The sequence below is a fragment of the Calliphora vicina genome, chromosome 5, assembly GCF_958450345.1.
Source record: "Calliphora vicina chromosome 5, idCalVici1.1, whole genome shotgun sequence".
Lineage (NCBI taxonomy): Eukaryota > Metazoa > Arthropoda > Insecta > Diptera > Calliphoridae > Calliphora > Calliphora vicina.
The window spans coordinates 84,041,255-84,061,437 of record NC_088784.1 but is presented as its reverse complement, the minus strand read 5'-3'; the positions used below and the strand labels follow the sequence as shown (position 1 = coordinate 84,061,437).

Sequence of the window (20,183 nt, the reverse complement as noted above, 5' to 3'; positions counted from 1 at the left end):
TGGCGAATTTTTTAACCAATTTTTGTCTTTTATATCTCATCAGAACAGCAATTACGTACACATTTTTCAAATTGACTATTCTTTCAAATTAAATTGCAAAAGTAATTATTTAATGGAAACATTTTTACAAAAACTGAAAAAATTGCATTTTTCCCGTTGTAAATCCACCATCCAAACTGGAGGGCGAAACGGAAAGTGGATTTACAACCGTAAAACGAAAATCTGTGCCAATTGGATTCCTGCTTTGTCGTTTTCACACAATAATTTTTATTGAGATGTCTATTGTATGTGAAAAAATTAAGAAAATAAACATTGAACACTTTGTGTATTTAATAATGTGCTAAATTTCAATAAAATCCCAAAAGACAAATATGAAAATTACTATTTTCTTTATTTCAAACATTTAAATTTCCATACAAACACATCTCCCTATCCTAATCCCATTCGCTAGTTTCCTATTCCAAACGAAATAAACCATTCATCCCTTAAATGCTGTTTGTAGGATAAAATCTGACTAACCTGCAGGGAATAGAGCTGACATAAAACTAGTCACAGCCAAGACTGGTCCTAGTTTTAAGACCTGCCACATGGAGGCGATCAACTTACACCATTCAGATATTCTTAGACAGGTCTTACATTTAGTATTAACAAAATATTTCAATGAATTAAAATTTTAATATTTTATTGCACAGTGGTTTAAATAGAAGGTGAATCTAAAAAGATATCTTCATGAAATTGCACCTAGTCAGAGCTAAGGTATTTCAGAGATAATTAACATTTGCATGGCTTCGTAGTTGGAATGTGGAAGGACCTCATGTTTTTTTTCAAAATATGATTAAAATTTATTATATTTTAACAAATTACTATTTTCAAAATTCTCTGAAGCAAGTTTTTCTTTAATATTACTCATCTTTTTTCAAGTGTTCTTCCTAGTAAATGCCTGACAATTTTCATTTATTTTTTTTAAAATCACCTTCCTCACATTTGTTTCTTTCAATCACTTTTTATAATTTGTAATTCAACTAATTCTTGTAAAAAAAAAATAATCAATTAAATTGGAAAACTTTGTATTTTATATAATTCTACAGAAAAACATTAAATCATTAGATTCATCAGTGTTAAACGATAAAACAGTCAACAACAATAAACCATTGAAAACAATTTTATCACTGGACACAGCATCAGCAGCAGCAGTTGCTACGGGCAATTTAGCAACCGGAAAACTAGTTACAACATTAAATAACTTACCATCACCATCTGGTTCAGCTGGGCCAACAGCAGCTGGTTTAAATTTTAATAAACAACAGCAGCAGCAACAGCAACAACAACAGAAACTCCAGCAGCAACAACAAAATGATTTAACTCCCAGTGGTGGTGAGAGTACAACATCACCGTTGAGTTCAAACGGTAGCAATCATACGCTTACCTCACCAATGACGATTGAACAGCAGCAGCAGCAACAACTACATCGTGTAAATTATCAAACAACTGCAACATCGGCCGCAGCAGCAGCTGCAGCATTAATTAAAGGTGGTGGTGGTGGCCTAGAGACCACAATAGTTGCATCACATATGACGCAACAGCTAAATGGTAGTGGCCAACGTGGTAGTGGCGTTGGTGGCCTATTAACCGAACAACAACAGCACAACCTACAACTACAACAATTGAATAATCATCATTTAATTAATGGTGGCAGCACAGTAGTGGCAACAGCAACCGGAAGTAGCGGTGGCAGTGGCGGCTCCTCAAGTAACAACAGTAATCATAGCAACAGTTTAAGTGGCTCGAATGCCTTTAATATCAATAACTTAATTGCTACACATACATCATCAGCAACAACAACAACATCAGGAGTTGTTGCCACAAACAATTTACAAACATCCCTGGGTATGTATGGTTCAATGGAACTCTTTTATTTTTTGTGTTTGTGTAATTATTATTGTGTGTGTGTGTAGATGTGTGTATTTTCCTTTTTCTGTTTAGTTTTTCATAGTAATCATTTTGATTAAGTTGTAATTTTAATCAATAAACTAATTTATAGAGTTATAATAACATTTAGGTAATAAGTTCTTTATAATTTATATTGTATATAGTATATTAAGTGCACTGTATATACTTACATCTGTCATAAATACATTGTATGTGCATTTTGCATGTATTTCATGAATTTATGACATTCCTTGAATTTTTGTGATTAACTCAAATTTAAATACTTTAATTCTATCATGCCTGGCATAAATTTTATCTTAATAAACTGTTAAGTTTATTTACTTAACAACTTTTTTTTAGTTTCAACAAGAAAACCAAAGTAATTTGTAGTTAACACTAGACAAACCCAATATCAAAGTTTAGAACACAGTGCTGAAAAAAAAACACTAGTACTGGAAACTCATCAATAGATAACAGTGAATCAAATCAAGAATTCTCTATCATTGCACATTGGGTACTTTATAAATAATAAATTTTCTACAATATAAACTAATGCAATATTCGGGATACTTATAGATAAAGTGGGTGTTCTAACTATATTGTTCACCATAGTACTGGTCCTAGTTATTCCATCAATTAATTTAGACATTAATATTCTTACGAATTTGTATTATAGTGCATTTATACCGAAGCGAAATCTAGTACATGTGAGATTTCGAGCCAAATCTAGTTATTTTGACGAAATTTCCCATACAAAACGAAATCTACTTCGTGACTAGATTTTGGGAAAATATCCTAAAATCTACTCAGTACCAAATGATGCAACTGTGAATTTCTTAATAATGGACTAAAAAATACAGCACTGTAGAAATAAAATTTGACAGATACAAATAAAAAAAATAATAAAAAAGTGCGGAAAAATTTGAGTGTTTGATAAATATTATCAATGGATGCAAATATGAATAAAAGTTAACTGATACATATGCACAAGTTATGAAACATATGAAAATAAAAATTATAATACATACTAAAAATCTACTTATTTACTGCAGGTTTTGTTAGTCAGCTGTTTTTGTTAGTAAATGAAATCTTGCCAAATGTCAGAAAACAGCGGTGTAAATGGTATAGATTTTGACAAAGATTTCAATTCAAATCCACTAGATTTCGCGTCAGTGTAAATGCACTATTAGCGGTTTGAATGTAACGGCTGCTTGCAACATTCATCATGTTTATATACATGTCCATCAGCAACAGTTTCTACTTATCAACAATGTTGTTAGCATTGTTTATAAGTATTAGCATTGTTTATAAGTATGTCTACACTAAATACCTAAGCTACTAGCATTAAAACTGAAGCTGCTAGAATTATAATATTCTAGTTTTGTCCGTTAAAGCTACTAGACGGAAGATGACGCTGTATAAATATAATTTTTATGATTAATAACCATACGTTTGCACTATAGTTCAAAGTATCACTTTTTCCGTGTGAAATTAATAACTACACTGTCCAACAGCATTTTTGGAACAGAATAGCGACAATATAATTCTGAAAGGGTATGTTGAGTAGAGCATTTTTGTAGAATAATCTTATAGTCCAGCTGGTCTTAATTTTTTTTTACAGTGGGTCAAAGTTTTCATTTTTTGATCGAAGGGAGCAGTATACTAACTAAAAAAATGTTGTAAGTTAATATATGAGAGAATTCTTATGGTCAGAGTTATATTATGGAATTTTATGGGGATCATTTTTGTGGAAGATCTTAACCCTTTAGCTCATCTCTTTAGGGGTCAATTTGACCCTTTTCTGAGAAAATCAAAAAGAGTTGTAAATAATGTTGTAAATAAAACCCCTTTACGCTTAATTCGCAAGATATTTAAAATATAAATAGTCCTAGAGAAGATCAAAAAAGGTCAAAAAAAGGGTAATTTTTTCTTCGATTTTTTGAAAATATAAGTATTGTTGCCTATGGTCCAATTTTTTTATCAAACAGTATAATACTTTAATAGCACTGTCCAACAAATTGAGACTTTTTGATTGGAACAGAATAGCTACCCTATAATTCTGAAAGGGCATGTTGAGTAGATCATTTTTGTAGAATAAACTAAAATAGTCCACCAGAAGTAAAAGAAAGTAAATTCATTTATTTTTCATATTAGTTTTTAGTCAAATTAGTTGAATCAGTTAACAGTAATTTATTTTGCAAAAACATTTGGTTGAAAATATTAATTGAAATAGCAGATAAATCTTCGTTTTCTTCGTACCCAGAAAGTGCAAAAATGCGCAATATGAAATAAAGTGAAGTAAATTCACAACATTTCAATCTATTCATTTCATTTTATTTCAAGTTTAACAAACGTTAACATTTTTTTAAAAGATTCCATGAAGTTAAAGTTTTGTAATCAAAAGAAATTACTTTAAGGTTATGTTTAAAAATTGTCTTTTTTTAATATAAAGGGAAATAGTTTCCAAATATTTAGGAAAGAAAAATCAATTACCTACACGCCTCGTTGTTCTCCATTTTAAACTTTATTTAAATTATTCACACACTTTCCACAATTAACGGTTAAAAATTGCAATATAATATTGCTAATATACACAAATTTTTAAAAATGTATCAAAAATTTGACTTTGAAGTCATGCTGCCAGGCAGAATTTGTTATTTTACAAAAACCAATTGCGAATTTGAATGCATTGAAGTTTTAGTAACAGGTTGACATCAAAAAACAATGTATAATGACAACTTCGTAATTTGAATTTCGCACAGAAAAAGTGATACTTTGAACTATAGTGGTTTGGTTTGAGTTTTCTCATATTGTTTTTGCTGCTTCACATCAAGTGCTGTTCTCGCGACAGATCTCTATCTTACAATGAGTTTATGTCTCGCATCGTAGCCGGCATTTCTAGCTCAGTTAAGATTTTGTTGTTAATGGATATGCTATGATTCTTCATGCAGACGAGTTAAACGCATGCTTGAAATCTTTATACCTTTGGAACCGAATCTAAATCATCAAACATATGTATGCATTTGCTGAAAGACCCTTCTGGCAAAACATTCTCAAAACAACTGTTGGAAATGGAAAAATCGAAATCCCATTTCGTTCCCGCTGAACTTCTGCCTAATGCAAATTAATATTCCAAGCGTTGCACAGTGGAAAATTTTGGTAATTTTTGGATCAAAAATCTGAATGTCGACAAGGTATTCCCAAGTCTTAAACCAACTGTACAAATTCGGATTGGCTGTGAGAACGTGGGAACGGGTAAGGTGAAAGGCGAAGACGTACTGATTCCGATAATAAGTGTTTAGGATGCGAAGTCAGGTCAGGGGAGTCCATGCCTTTTTTTGTCCGACACTGAGTATTTTCAAATCGTCGCGGACCGGATTCAGCTAGTTTGCATATCAAATATGATTTATGGTGGAAAATATAAGTGATCACAGATTATCACAGATAATATTGTTGATATTGATGATCTTTTCCCATCTCTCTAACAACATATGGATTCCAAGCCAAATGAACTGCTCATCTTTTGAGGTCAAGAACGAATCAGGCCAATATCGGATACTCTGTTCCAAAGTGAAGCGTATTCCAGAGAAAGCGTTCTGCATTGATTGAAACACTCTATACGGCACGGGGCATGGATGGACTAAAAGGCTGGTGGGGCAAAATTTCCCAACCAATTCTTTCTAAATTGTTTTTAACATTATTACAATAATATTTATGGTTTGTCTAGTGTTAATTATCATCACTTTCCTACTTTGTTTGTCTCTACTTTTACTTTGTTTATCTATCATTTATTCTAAGTACTTGAAAATGTTTCTAATTGTTAATAAATATTGCTACTTTTATAAATGTGTTGGTTTTGTTGTAATTACACCAGAATTTATTTATCTAAGTATGTATGGATGTGTGTGTATTAAAGTGTATTTGTATTTGCATACAATTACGTTTAATTATGTTTAAACAAATGGAGCTTAAGATGTTAAGGAACAACTACAAATAAATACAAATTTATTTAAAGTAGGACATGTTTAAATTAGGACATTTATATTTTAAATCAAATTTATGTAAATCTATTGTCCCTTTTGTCTATTTTTAATAAGTCAACTTTAGTTTTAGATCATTTAATCTTTGATATTTGTTCTACTTTGTGCTAAAAGTGTTAATTAAGGGTTTTAATCATGTGTTAATATAGAAGAATGTCTTTAAGTTTTTATTTTAATTATATAAAGTTTCTTAATTGACAGTTAAGAGAATATACAAAATCGAGTTAAATCTACACAAACTTGCAAGCTACACTTGTATTTTAGTTGGGATCATTGACAATATGTTTGGACACTACACAAACGGTGATCGGGTACGATCAGAAATATAATTCTAAAAGAAATATTTAAATGCATATTAGAGTGGCCCTTATTTTCCACTTTTTGAATTTTCGATACTCCCAATGTCTAAAATTTTCTCATTATTTAACAACAAAATGCTGAAAATTTTACCAAAACCGTATAATGTTTAGAGGTTGCACATTTTATTTGAAATTTTCAGTCGAAGTAGCATATTTTAAATATTTTTAGGTAAACAAATATTTTTTCCCATTTTTTTTAATTTTTTGGGAAAAATTTTTTTTTTCGAATTTTTATTTCAAATTTTTTTTTAAATTTAAAAAAAAAAATTTTTTTTTTTTTGTTAAAAAAAATTCGGTTTAAAAAATATTTTATCCGATTTTGACGTTTCGTTTTTGAAAAAAAGATTTAAGTCGTACTATAATGATTTTCATGATCTTAAAAATATTAAAAAAATTCACTGGTGTTTATTCACTTTTGAGGCTGTATATAAAAATTTTAAAATTAAAGATTTTCTTGATTAAATTGTTTAATAAATTGTCAACTTTAAGCCACAATTGTTGAAAAGATGTAATATATCCTCTTTTCAAATATCACGGGACTAGTGCATTTAAAACAATTAACACAAATTCCTCGCAGTGATAAAACTTAATAATTGAAAAGGTTTTAAAATCTGTATATGTATGTTAAATAATGATTTCTCTTGAAATCTACTAATGGACCACTCCACTTGTCATTATAGAAAATCATACATACTTTTCATGTAATTTATCTCTGCTTTTTCCTTTTCATTCATTAAATACCAACATGAAACTTTACTTTATCGGTATTTTTTTTTCCCCCAAACCACTACAATGTAAATTCCTTTTCAATATGCTTTAAGAATTCTCTTCCTGATAATGATTTCATTAAATTTTGCAAATAAATCGTTATGTACTCAAGCTGTTGTAGGTATTTTACATGTACAATCAATGTACATTCTTTGGCACTGGTAATTCTCGAAATTTTTCATTTAAAATACATTGTGTTTAATTATTTAAAGCCATATAGAAAATTCGATTGAAAAATATACATTAGGGTGGTATTTTGTAATTTTTTTTTGCATTTGGACCACCAAATGCTGAACATTATTTAAAAATCTAATAACGTTTAAGGTATTTATAGATGGCATTACTGAGTATTAACACTTTTCAAATTTAAAATATTATTGAAATAATTCGGTATGTCAAGAAATCGTTTCGAAAAAACATTTCTTGTTTACACTATATTATTAGAAATATTTTATTTCTTTGTTGATTGATATTTTTTACCAAACTTTATTTTTATTTTATATTTTCTTGACATTTTTGTTTGCCTTATTTGTATTTAGAAATACATACCCGATACATATCGAGCCCTTAGCGCCAAATTATCGTAAGCGACAAAACACAAATTTTACAGGAGAAGGTTTTTTCGATTATTTTGAAATTTATACATTGAATTAAAAATGTTATGATATTTTTCAAAAATATGTATAACTATTGACAATTAAAAATTTATGGAATACTTTATTGAAAAATATGACAAAAAATGTTTTTTATTGAATTTTTGCATAGATACAAATTTTTCGAATTGAAATAAAATTGTTATTTAAATATAGTTTTTAATGAAATTTCACACTTATGTAAAATTTTCTATTCAAAATGGAAAAATAAAAACGAATTTTGAAATTTATTATCAGCAATCCCACAATTCCCAAAAAAGTGTTGAAAAATCCCAAAACTGGAAATTTTTAGTTTTTTGGCTATAATATCCATACCAGGGTCGGAGTTATCGGAACCCTTTATAAAATAATTAAAAGCATATTGGGCCAACTAAAATCGGTTACTATATTTTGATATCGAATATGCGATTTGAGAATTTTTGCCCTAAAGTTTAATTTAAAAAAAAAATAGGTGTTTTTTGATTGGACCTGATACCTTCGGTAAGAACAATTTTAAATTTTTTTTTCATTTAAAATATTTTGTGAAAACCTAGCTTTCAGAAAGTATAAATTCCTTATACATCCTCTTAGAAATTTTTTGTGATAACTTAAAAAGAAAAACAGCTCTTTTTTCCCAAAAAATTAGCGAAAAAACGGCATTTTAAAATTTTTTAAATTCAAATGTATATAACTTTGGACTTAGTCATTATTTTTAAACAGTTCTTTTTCTATTTGACACATACATGTGTTGTTAGTCCAATAAAGGAAAACTGGAGAAAATCGGAAAATATTTGGATACGCTGTTATAAAAAAACTGGAGTAGGTTAGGTATAAATATTGAAAATTTAATTTTCAAATGCGAATATCTTCTAAGCTATAAGACGTAATTTATAGCTACGATTAGGTCTTTTGTAGCGCTAGATGAGAAGATTTTATATGTTTAATTTTTTTGAAATCGGAACACAAACGAAGAAATAGGATCGTTTTAAAAATGTAACATACCCGAGGTGTCCTACTTTGAGAGCCAATAGTCGCGCCGCTGGAGCGCCCATGAGGTCCAGATTCAGAACCTAAGCTCAACAGCACTTCTTCTTTGCGCATGTGAAATTTCATTCAAACCAATCTAACGATTTAGAAGTTTCAGATTTATTTCCTTCTTTTTTTCTATACCACATATGTAAAAGGTAAACATTGACTTACGATAAAATCTTACCGCCTATAATTTTGAAGTTATTAACAATTTTGATATTCTGAGAACGCTAAAGCATCAGTCGGTCCACAAAATTTTAATTTTTGCAATAAAAAAAATTTAGAAAATGTCGCTTACGATAATTTGGCGCTAAGGGGTCGATATGAAAATAAAAAGTTTTCGAATTGTTTTAAATAATATTCAAAATTATCATTAAATCAAAAAAATCATTCGTATTTTTTGAAAATCTAATACAAATTTTATTTAGACGATGAAATTATATTATGATACTTGAGTTTTTGACAAATATTAATACTCAGTATTGCCGTCTATAAATACCTTTATAGGTTGTGCATTTTATTTGAAGTTACGATTCAAAGTAGCAATATTTTCAAATAAGTGGCGAATCTTATATACCCTTCACCAAATTATACTTATTTTATTTTTTTTAAAATTCAGTTTATTAGTGAAATTTTTTTAAAATTTTTATTTAATTTTTTTTTTAAATTTTTGAAAACAATTTTATGACAAGACAATTTAATTTTTATTAAAAAAATTTCGGGTTAAAAAATATTTTTCCCGATTTTGAATCCATTTTTGAAAAATGGAATAGCTTTTTAAGTTTATACAATTTATTTGAAGTTTTGCGTTTTGGTTCAAAGTAGCAATATTTTCAAAAACAATTTAAAAATATATATTTTGGAAAAAAATCCACTTAAAAATATGTTATATATTTCATTTACATATCGAAGTATTGATCGTAGAACCAAAAAGTACATTCTAAAACAATCTAGTCGGTCTGTCTGTTAACAACACTATAGCGCCCAAACAAAAGGAACAAGCGGGCTGAAATTTTCCATACATAATTTCTGTTGAAATTGTATTGAAAATGGGCAATATCGGTACATGATTTCACATAGTCCCCATAAGAATGTCTACTCGGAATACTGCTCAAAAAGTCGAGGTTCTTGTATTCTTATACAAATTTGTGTAAATAGTAGGGTATTCGAATTATTCGATAAAACGAATAATTCGAATAAGAGATTTTAACTTGTTCGAATAATTCGATCACACGATTAAAATTAATCGAATTATTCGAATAATTTAAATTTTTTTAAAAAGTAAAGAATGAAGTTTTGATGTCGGGGTTTTAATATTTTATTGTTAAAGAAAAACAAAACATAACGTTAAAGTTAACAATTCAAGTATTGGTAAAGTTAAAAAACATTTGAAAACAAAGTCCATCATAAAATATACTGATCAGATTAACTCCCGAACAATCTACAAAACAATTGACTAGCAAACCCATTAGTTTCCGTTTTGTAGCTATGCTTTAAAAAATTTGAGCTAGTTGGACATGTTCCTGAATTAAAATACAATATAAACGTGAAAATTCTTTAGTAAATTAATTATTCACTATTTCTAAATTAATTATAACAAATTGAATTATACATCATGCTCTATCAACGTTGCCGAATCTTTGCTTAATAAAGTGGTCTTGGGGAATTACACAATAAAGGGAATCAGTCCAAATTTTGATATCATTGTCAGTGAACATGGCTAATTTGAAGTCAGGCAGTGCATGATTGTCGCATTTACAAATACGCAAAAAGTTTATTACCATATTAGACAAAGAACTTCAGCGATGTTCAAAATCATGTATAAGACTAACTCCATGCTTTTCTTGCAACAAAACGTTAGTTTGCAATATTTGTGTTTATCATTCGATTTATTAAATATTTTGCAACACTTACGTATGCGGTTAATAATATCAATTATATACATATATTTTAAGATCATGGCTTTCATCTATTTCAATGTAATCATTATAAATGTTATCCTCAATATCACTTTCGACGACCGTTTCAAAATCACATTCTCCATCACATTCAACTCTACTTTAATCTATGTTAATATTTTGATTATTAATTGCGATTCTTGTAATATTTCGCCAGCTGAATAACAAATATCTTATTCCATACCTTTTATTTTCATTGGTTGAAGTCCTAATTTAAAAATTTTGAAAGATTTGTTTTTAGAATTGTATCTTCTTGCAGTAATATTTATAGAAGGAGCTATCGGAACACTCATCTACAGTGATCGAAAGTCCTTTTGTCTTTAATTATTTGTCTAATTTCAGAAACAATACAATTTTTACTTATTTAAATTTGAAATTATGAAAAATTTTAAGCAATTTAATAAATTTAAATATATATATTTAAATTTATTAAATTGCTTAAAAAATTGTTCATATATATATGAACATTTATTCGTTTTATTCTATTATTCTACAAAAAATTTTTCGAATTATTCGTTATTCGAAAATGGTCATTTTTAAATTGTTCGAATAATTATTCGTAAGAAATTATTCGATTAATCGAACGATCATTAGTCGTATGAATACCCTAGTAAATTGTTCATAGTATTAAAAAAAATTGTTTTAATAATACTGTCCAACAGCATTTTTGGAACAGAATAGCGATCTTATAATTCTGAAAGGGCATTTTGAGTAGATCATTGTTGTAGAATAAACTCATTTTTGTTTTTTTTTATAGCGGGTCAATGTTTAAAGTTTTTCATCGAATGGAGCATTAAACTAAATGAAAACATTTTGTAAGTTAATGCCTGAGAGAATTCTTATTATCAGAGTTATATTATGGAATTTTATGGGGATCAATTTTGTGGAAGATCTTAACCCTCTATCTCCTCTCTTTTGGGTTCGAGAAAATCAAAAAAAGTCATTTCAAAAAGCACATTTAAGGACTAAAATATTCCAGTGAGGGTCACCAAAGATACCAAACTTGTAAATAATGCTCTTTACGCTTAATTAGCAAAATTTCACGACACCTTGGGTCTAATTCGGATCATAAATGGATGTTTGATGATTTTTAAGAAATGTGAGACTCGTGCTGTCGTCTAAATTAAGCGTAAAGAGCTTTATTTATAAATTTAGTTACCATAATCGTCATATCGGGAGGAATATTCGCAATGTGGTGGATAAATTTGAGTCCATTGGTTCAATAAACAATGAACCAACATGAAGACGAAACGTGAAGGTGTGCAGGTAAATCCAATTTTGCATCGCTCGCTAGAACTAGGTCTTTTCAAAAACCACAACTTGGCGAATTCTTCTGATTTATGCGCCTGAGTCATAGAAACTTTAAAATTTCTGATGCACGACACCCAGCGAGGTGCACATTTGCACGATGTAATATTTCATATATAATGCCATAGAAATACCTTTCAAATGAATAGAAAATTTACGGGGCAAAGTCCGAACTATAAAGCTGATGAGGCAAAACTTCCTAATCACTTCATTCTAAATACTATTGCAAAATGTGGCATAGCGTTGTTATGATTTCATGTCTGGCTACAAATGAATTATCTATATTCAGTACAGGTTCCCTGTGATGGTCAGCCCAGATTTCAGCAGCTTATAAAAGATAGACCCATATTGGTCCTACCATATACAAAGCATCACCTAAGCGCCATGGATATTTGACTTTGGTGTCGATTCGGCTGGTTGACCGGGCCTTACATACGATCGCTTACGCTTCGGGTTATCATAATGGATCCTTTTTTCATCGCAAGTAATGACTTAGTGCAACAATTATTTTCTTTTATAGTGTTCAAACATCATTTCGGTCAAGGGTTCAAAAGATACGTTATATATTTCGCAAAGATTTTTTAAATAAATTATTTTAAATTTTTTTTGGCCAAAAATTAAATTTCCTCGTAATCCACCCATTTTCAATCTTTACTCAAACTAAGAACTATATATTGGATCAAAACGGACAGAAAACAGATATTTTCGGATTTGAAATCTTCGGTTTTAATGATTTTTACCACACATATTACGGTTCCAAAGGGTTCCTCAAATCTATGACTATTTCGTCGGAGAAACTTTCCATTTCAAAAATATTGCGATTTAAAAATTGAAAAATTTGTTAAAAATTGTCTAAAATGATATACACATAATTTCATATAACTTTGAAGCTACTCAAAGTCCAACATAATTTTTGATTCCATTTAAACGCAAAGATATTGTCCTTAAAATGGCAGAGTATATATTTCAATGTAAAAAATATGAAAGATCGCGGTGTTAAAAATTCAAAAAGAATATGTTATGAGGACACCTAAACTCTCTACTATATTCGTGCAAAAAATTTCGATGAAGACTTGATTAGTTCAGGAGTTATAAATAAAAACGTTATTAAAAGTACGTTTTTTCATATAAATTCATAGAAAAATTTAAGCAAATAGAAAGCAGAACACAGTTGAATCAAATACAATTTATGTGGTAAATTTCTTTAAAATCGTAGATGGTAAATCCGACTGCTGTCCGATTAGACATGGATCTTCCTATATATTACAAAGGTTAAAATTTGAATTTTTTAATCCTCATTTAGTCTTGATTGAAAAAGGGACATTTTTTACCAAACACTAATTTTTCTTGATGTTTATTTTTTTATGGCATTTCTATTTTAACCAATAACTTGAAATAAATTGTAAAACCTATAAATATGATTCAATATGGCCGAAATTGTCTGCACAGAGTATTATTTTAAACCTTGGGATCATAAAAAATCGCAAATTTGCAAAATAAAGGCCATCCTAATGTTTGCTCATGATTTAATATTTTCTTAATACAATCTGAAGAAATATCACCTTTAAGACCAACGATTTTCCCTTTCAGTGATAATTTAAAAATCAAACAAATACTTATAATAATTCATAATGATCACATTCATTTTCATCATTCCATTTTTTACCATTATTCATATAAATTAAAGTAACAATTGTTTGTGCTGACATAAACAGTTGTAAATCAGAATGAAACAATTTTCACTTCATTACAAATTCAAAACACAGACATACAAAAACCACAAGACCACTTGACCAAGGCTTCTAAAAGGACCTTTCACTACTATACTTGAAATGCTTCTGTTCAGCTCTAGAGTTTGGTCAGGTGGAGGAAGTTTAAGAACAATGAAAAACACAATACCAATTAAATTACATGCATTTATAATTATAAGAACTCACACAATCATTCAGACATACATATTTTCACACAAACACACACACTTACGCCAACATAAAAAAATGTTCAAGAAATTGTGAAGAAAAATCCCTGCTTCCTTTTTTAACACACAGTTGATAAAAGAAATGCCAATGATATATGTGTTATACCGATAACAACAACAACAAAAACAACATTTGGAACCATAATGGAATCATCATCTGAAACAGCAGCAGCCATTACAACAACCCCAACAAAAGGAAGCAAGGCCAACACAGCAACAATGCAATTTAATACATTTAATAATTGCGATGGCAATCGCAATAATGATATAAAATTTATGATACATCATCAGCAGCAACAGCAACAACCAGAACAACTACAGCAACTACAATATCAACAGCATCAGCATCAATATAATAACACAGGTAAGAAGATTGGGTTAAAGCACAAACAAAAAAAAACACGAACAAAAGATGTTGAGGTAAAACAGAAATATCACAAATACACAACCTCCAACAACACATGTATCACATTCATTTAATTGCATCACTCGCTCGCTCTCTCGCTCACTTTCACCGCTTGTCATGTCTTTTATTTGCTTTTATTGTTGGTTTCTTTACACTAATTAGTCACTGTATCATAGTATCACCAGTAGTTATTATATCACGCATCTCACTAGAGAATTTTCTTAAATTGTTTGCAAAAGGAAATACTAATTTAATATTTCTTTAAATACATCAAATTTAAATTACATAACTGCAGTAAATACAAATAATATGCTTGTAACAGAATAATTATTTAGCTTAGTTTATGCTTATATTGGGCTTATTTTGCACTTTTTGGTTTTTCAATGCTCCTCAAGTCTAAAATTCTTCTCCAAACGCTGAAAAACAAAATCCGATAACGTTTATAGGCTGCATATTTGATTGAAGTTTCGAGTAGTAATATCACAATAATCATTTTTACTGGAATTCAAGTTGAAAGCAAGTGTAATTCAAGCCTTGAATTATAGTCAAGCAATTGAATTACAGTAGTAGTACACTTTATTTCAATAGCATTATCCAGCAAAAGGAGAACATAAATTCAGGCCATATGGTTTTTGTTTGAAATATTTTTCAAGTTTAAAGCATATTTACATTTGCATTCCAGACAAATTCCAACAAAATGTTCAAGTGCTTAAATTTTTGGGGATTAAAAAAATTAAAAAAACAACAAAATCGTTTTTGCTTCGAATATGTCGCATTTTTTACCAACGAATCTCATATGCGGGAAGTTTTGTTTTACTTCTTTAATTTGAAAAAAAAACAAGTAAGAGGCTGTGCCGATTATTATATACCCTTCACCAAATTATACTTCTAAATAAAAATTTTAAATATTTTTAGGTAAACAAAATTTATTTTTTTTCCAAAGTTGTTTTTTTAATTTTTTTAAATTTAAAGTTTTTTAAATTTTAAAATTTTTTTAAATTTTAAAATTTTTTTTTTATTTTTTTATTATTTAGCGGAAAAAACACTTTTGGTAAAAAAAAAATTCGGGTTAAAAAATATTTTTTCCGATTTTATGGTATTTTATACGTCGTTGCAAAGGTCTTTGAATTATCTATCAGCAGATATCCATATTGTCTATATTAATGACTTAGTAATCCAGATATAGGTCAAAAATCGAGGTTGTCCTGGTCTTTTCCTAATATCTCAGACATTTGTGGACCAATTTTGTCGATTTTAATTAGCAACCGAGCCGAAAGAATTCCGGATACATTGATGTATGAATCGAGTATGTAAGTTATTTGGGGGCTTCGGAACGTTGATTTCAACATTCAGACAGACAGACGGACATGGCTTAATCAACTCCGCAATCTATAAGGATCCAGAATGTATATATTTTATCGGAAAATTATATTGTGGAAATTACAAACGGAATGACAAACTTATATATACCCTTCTCACGAAGGTGAAGGATATAAAAAGTGACGCTGAAGCACACCGATTGCTCGCCAAAACTTATGGTGAATGTATTTCTTCGGTTTCAGCGTGTGAGAGATGGTTTGTGAGGTTCAGATGTGGTGAATTTGACACGGAAGACAAAGATCTCCCAGGCCAGCCAAAAAAAAATTGAAGACCAAGAATTGGAAGGACTACTCTATGAAGATTGCTGTCAAAATCATTGGGAGCTACCAGAGCTGTAATCATTATTAATTAGCTAAATTTTGAATTAATTAATTTTACAACAAAAATGAATTGAATGAAATTTTAATCAATTCAAACGAATTAGGCAGAAATAAATTTCAATTCATTTCCATTTCAAATGAATTTGTAAAATTTTACAAAATCAATTCAAATGAGTTGGAAATGAATTGCTAATTATTTTTTCTAATTCATTTGAATTAATTCAAAATCAACTCAATTCAAATGAATTGATTCACTTTGACAAATTCATTTGAATTAGAAACGACTTCTACCAAATTCATTTGAATTGGAAACGAATTGCAATTTATTTTTACCAAATTCATATGAATTGCCTAAAATTTCATTCATTTTGTGTGAATGATTCGCGAATTAATTAAAAAATTGAAGTCAACAGACCTTGAAAGATGATTTTGCATGTCCGAAATGATGATTCAACGCTATAAATGAAAATCATTTTTGGACCGAATAATTACACAAGATGAAAAATTCATCCATTACAATAACCCTAAGCTTAAGAGATTGTATGTGAAGCCCGGCCAATTAGCCGAATCGAAACCAAAGCCAAATATCCATGGCTCTAAGATAATTCTCTGAATTTGGTGGGAGCAGATCTCTATTATGAGCTGCATAAATCTGATATGCAACTGATTAGTTTGAAATGATCATTGGCCGAAAAGCGCCCAGTATATGCGGCCAGTCATGAAACCGAAATATTCCATCATGACAACGATCGGCCACATTATACAATACTTGTTAAAAACTATTTAGAATGAAGTGGTTGGGAATTTTTGCCTCACCCACTTTATAGTCCAGATCGTGCCCCGTCCGACTACTATTTACTTCGATCGATGCGGAATACTCCCTCTGGTATACGCTTCCATTTGAAACAGAGTATCCGATATTGGCTTGATTCAGTATTGGCCTTAAAAGATGAATCAAATGTTTCAATATAAAATCCAAAAATATGAAAAAATCCCTCATTTTCATGTCATACACCCAATACAAAAATTTTCTAACATCTCCATCTGCTCACTTATTTTAAATGTATCTACAAAGTAATGCATTAAGAAGCGCTATCTTCATCAATTCAAACGCCTGCACAACTCTTCCAAATTGTACAAATTTATTTTGAAAATCTTGGCTCTGTTCGTAATACGTATCGCGCACTACTTCCATTTTACGGTCAACGTAATCATCTATCAGAGGAATTAATTCGATTTACAACGTTTTGGCACCACGTTTACTCTAAATGATAATACGCATCCACAGTGACCTCGTACAGAAGAAGTCATTGCTGCTATAGAACGCAGCGTAGAGGAAGATCCGCCATCGTGCACAGGAATTGAAGCAACTCCATCACCTAGCAACTCGTAGACTCGGTGAATAGGCCCAAAACAAGATTTCTATTGATCCCGAGTTTCATAAGAGAATTTCGTTTAGCGATGAAGTTCACTTTTGTTTGAATGGATACGTCAAAAAACAAAACTACCGTATTTGGAATGATGATAATACAAAAACACCATTACATCCAGAAAAAGGGATTGTTTGGTGTGCTTTATGAGCTGATGGAATCATTGTTCCGTACTTCTTTCAAAACTATGGTGGTCAGAACGCTACAGTCAGTGGTAACCGATATAGAGCCATGATTACTGACTTTTTCAATTCGCTATGGTTTCAACAAGACGGCACGACATGTCACACAGCTCGTGCCACAATTGATTTATTGAAGAAAACGTTTGACAAAAGCATAGTTTCCAAGAGAGTGAGATTTAACGCCGCTAGACTATTTTCTGTGAGGATATGTAAAGACGCTAGTCTACTCCGATAAACCCGAAACGACTGACTACTTGGAGGACAATATTCTCCTCGTTTTTGCCTATTTACCGCCAAAAAAAAGTCATTGAAAATTTGACCTAGAGATTATACTACGTTTGAGTCAGCCGTGTCGGTCATATTCCAGAAGTCATATTTAAATTATATTGCCAGAAGATTATCTTTCGAATAAAGTCAATTTCATGTCAATTTAAAAAATTTATCTTTGTTTTATTCTACACCTCAATAAAAAAATCATTTATAAACCTAAACATTAGGTAGCGAGTTCCACTCACGAATACGCCAGATTTTTTTATTATTTTATTTTTGGTAATTTCTATTATTCTTAATTAAATTACAACATAATTTGAATAAATGTAAATTTTGTTGATTTGTATTTGTATTGCTAAAGCATTAAACCCATTAAACAGCAGGCTATAGACTACAACCTGTCAGAAATAGAATGCATGTGTGTATATTAGAGCGATTCACTTCGTATGTAGAGAAGCAAATGATTTTGTTACTACCCTCAATATAAATCTTGTTTTAGGATGTCTCCCCAAATATTTTGGGGTCTAGTGATAACCATTCTTGAGCTGGACTATTTTCAAAAAACTTCTAGTTCGAGATTCAAGCATCACATTGTTTGTACATCAGCCAAGTGGTATCAAGTAGTCCAAGTCCAAGTTCCATTTCCATAATCATTTTGCTTAAATGCATGGTCCATGCCAGTGAGAATCTTACACACTTTTTAAACACCTTTAAGTATTTTATTTTTAGCATTTCTTGTTGCACAGTTTTCTCATTTAAATGCTTACTTTGTTGCTCTCTTATTATTTCTATTATGATAATGCAAATAGCTTGGAAATTTAAAACAAAACGTTTGGTAAAGTGAACGGATTAAAATAATAGAAAGAGCAAAAAATCTTAATCTTTAAAGTATTCATCACAGTTTTTTTCTTTTGCACTAATTTATCTTTTCTGCAAATTTTTTAATTAATTCCTTGTTTTTTTTGTCTGGTTTTGCTGATATTCTATACATCTATTAAGATAATTTTTAATCTGAATAGTTTTCTTTAACTTTTTTCTTTTGTTCTCTAAAAGTTCATGTTGGTATTAGTTTTATTTTGTAGATCTTACAAAATGTCGATGTGGGGGAGGTTGGCAAAAAGTGCATAGTTGAATTACATTTTAACAACAAAATCAATAGTTCGTTATTTGCAATAAGGGGTTGACAATGAAATGAAATGTTGTCTGGAACATAAGACAAGAAGTTATTATACAGATCGAAATTAATGTTGATTAAAATATTTAATGCTAGTTTAATTTGAATTTTCATGAATTTTCAATTTAATCTGCTAAATCGATGTGTAACAAACTTTTTTTGCAACGATTATTTTCTAATTTAAAAAAAAATCATAAGAAATAATAACTTCCGAACATTGCACAGTGGAGTCAATCGCAAAAAAAGTGTTAATAAATATGAATCTTCTAAACTACTGGTCCGATTGTAAAATGTGATGTATGAACGAATCGTATAAGAAGACATAGGTTTTAAGGAAATGAACAGAAGTTGAGATACAGGGTGCCAAAGTCGACTACCGCTTGTTAGGTCGACAGCTTGTAACACGTACAAACACAAACAGATTTCAATGAATACTATTTTTTAAAAAACCAAGTACGAAGGTAAATAAATTGCTATCTCTTATAGTTAAAAAGACTTTTAAGTTTAAATTCTGAAATTTTCGTTCTTTAAACAGAAAAAACTATTTCTTAAACCGTTTCAATTCAAATATTTGTCACATATTGAACTGGTTTCAATTATTTCATAATTAAATCAAGTATTCATTTGCTCAAAAACAAAATTTCTTGATATTTTCTATTGAATTTTGAGTTTTGAATTTGATTATTTTAACATTTGAATATACAATTTTAGTTATTGGTTGAATTTCAAATACAAAAATTATTGAATAGGTAATTTTCGTAATTGAAAACACATTTTTGTTATTTTTTGTGTTTCAATTACGAAAATTATCTATTCAATAAGTTTTGTTAATCAGTAAAGATTTTATTACACATTACAAATTTATTGAGATTCTAAAACGAAAATATGTATCAAAATTTTAATAGGAATGCAAATACATATTAGACAATTTGATCCACATTTATTACGAACTATTTGTTTATACCCTACACCACCATAGTGGGGAGGGTATAATGCGTTTGTGCAGATGTTTGTAACGCC

General features: G+C 29.6%; 1 protein-coding gene across 1 annotated transcript in view; it reads left to right on the top strand.

Annotated features, from left to right (window-relative positions):
• Positions 1 to 20,183, top strand: part of Liprin-gamma — an 82,111-nt gene that overhangs the window by 4,159 nt on the left and 57,769 nt on the right. The window contains exon 2 of the mRNA XM_065513880.1: positions 1,089 to 1,887. Coding sequence (XP_065369952.1) covers positions 1,089 to 1,887 — 799 coding nt within the window. The remainder of the gene's footprint in view (positions 1 to 1,088; positions 1,888 to 20,183) is intronic.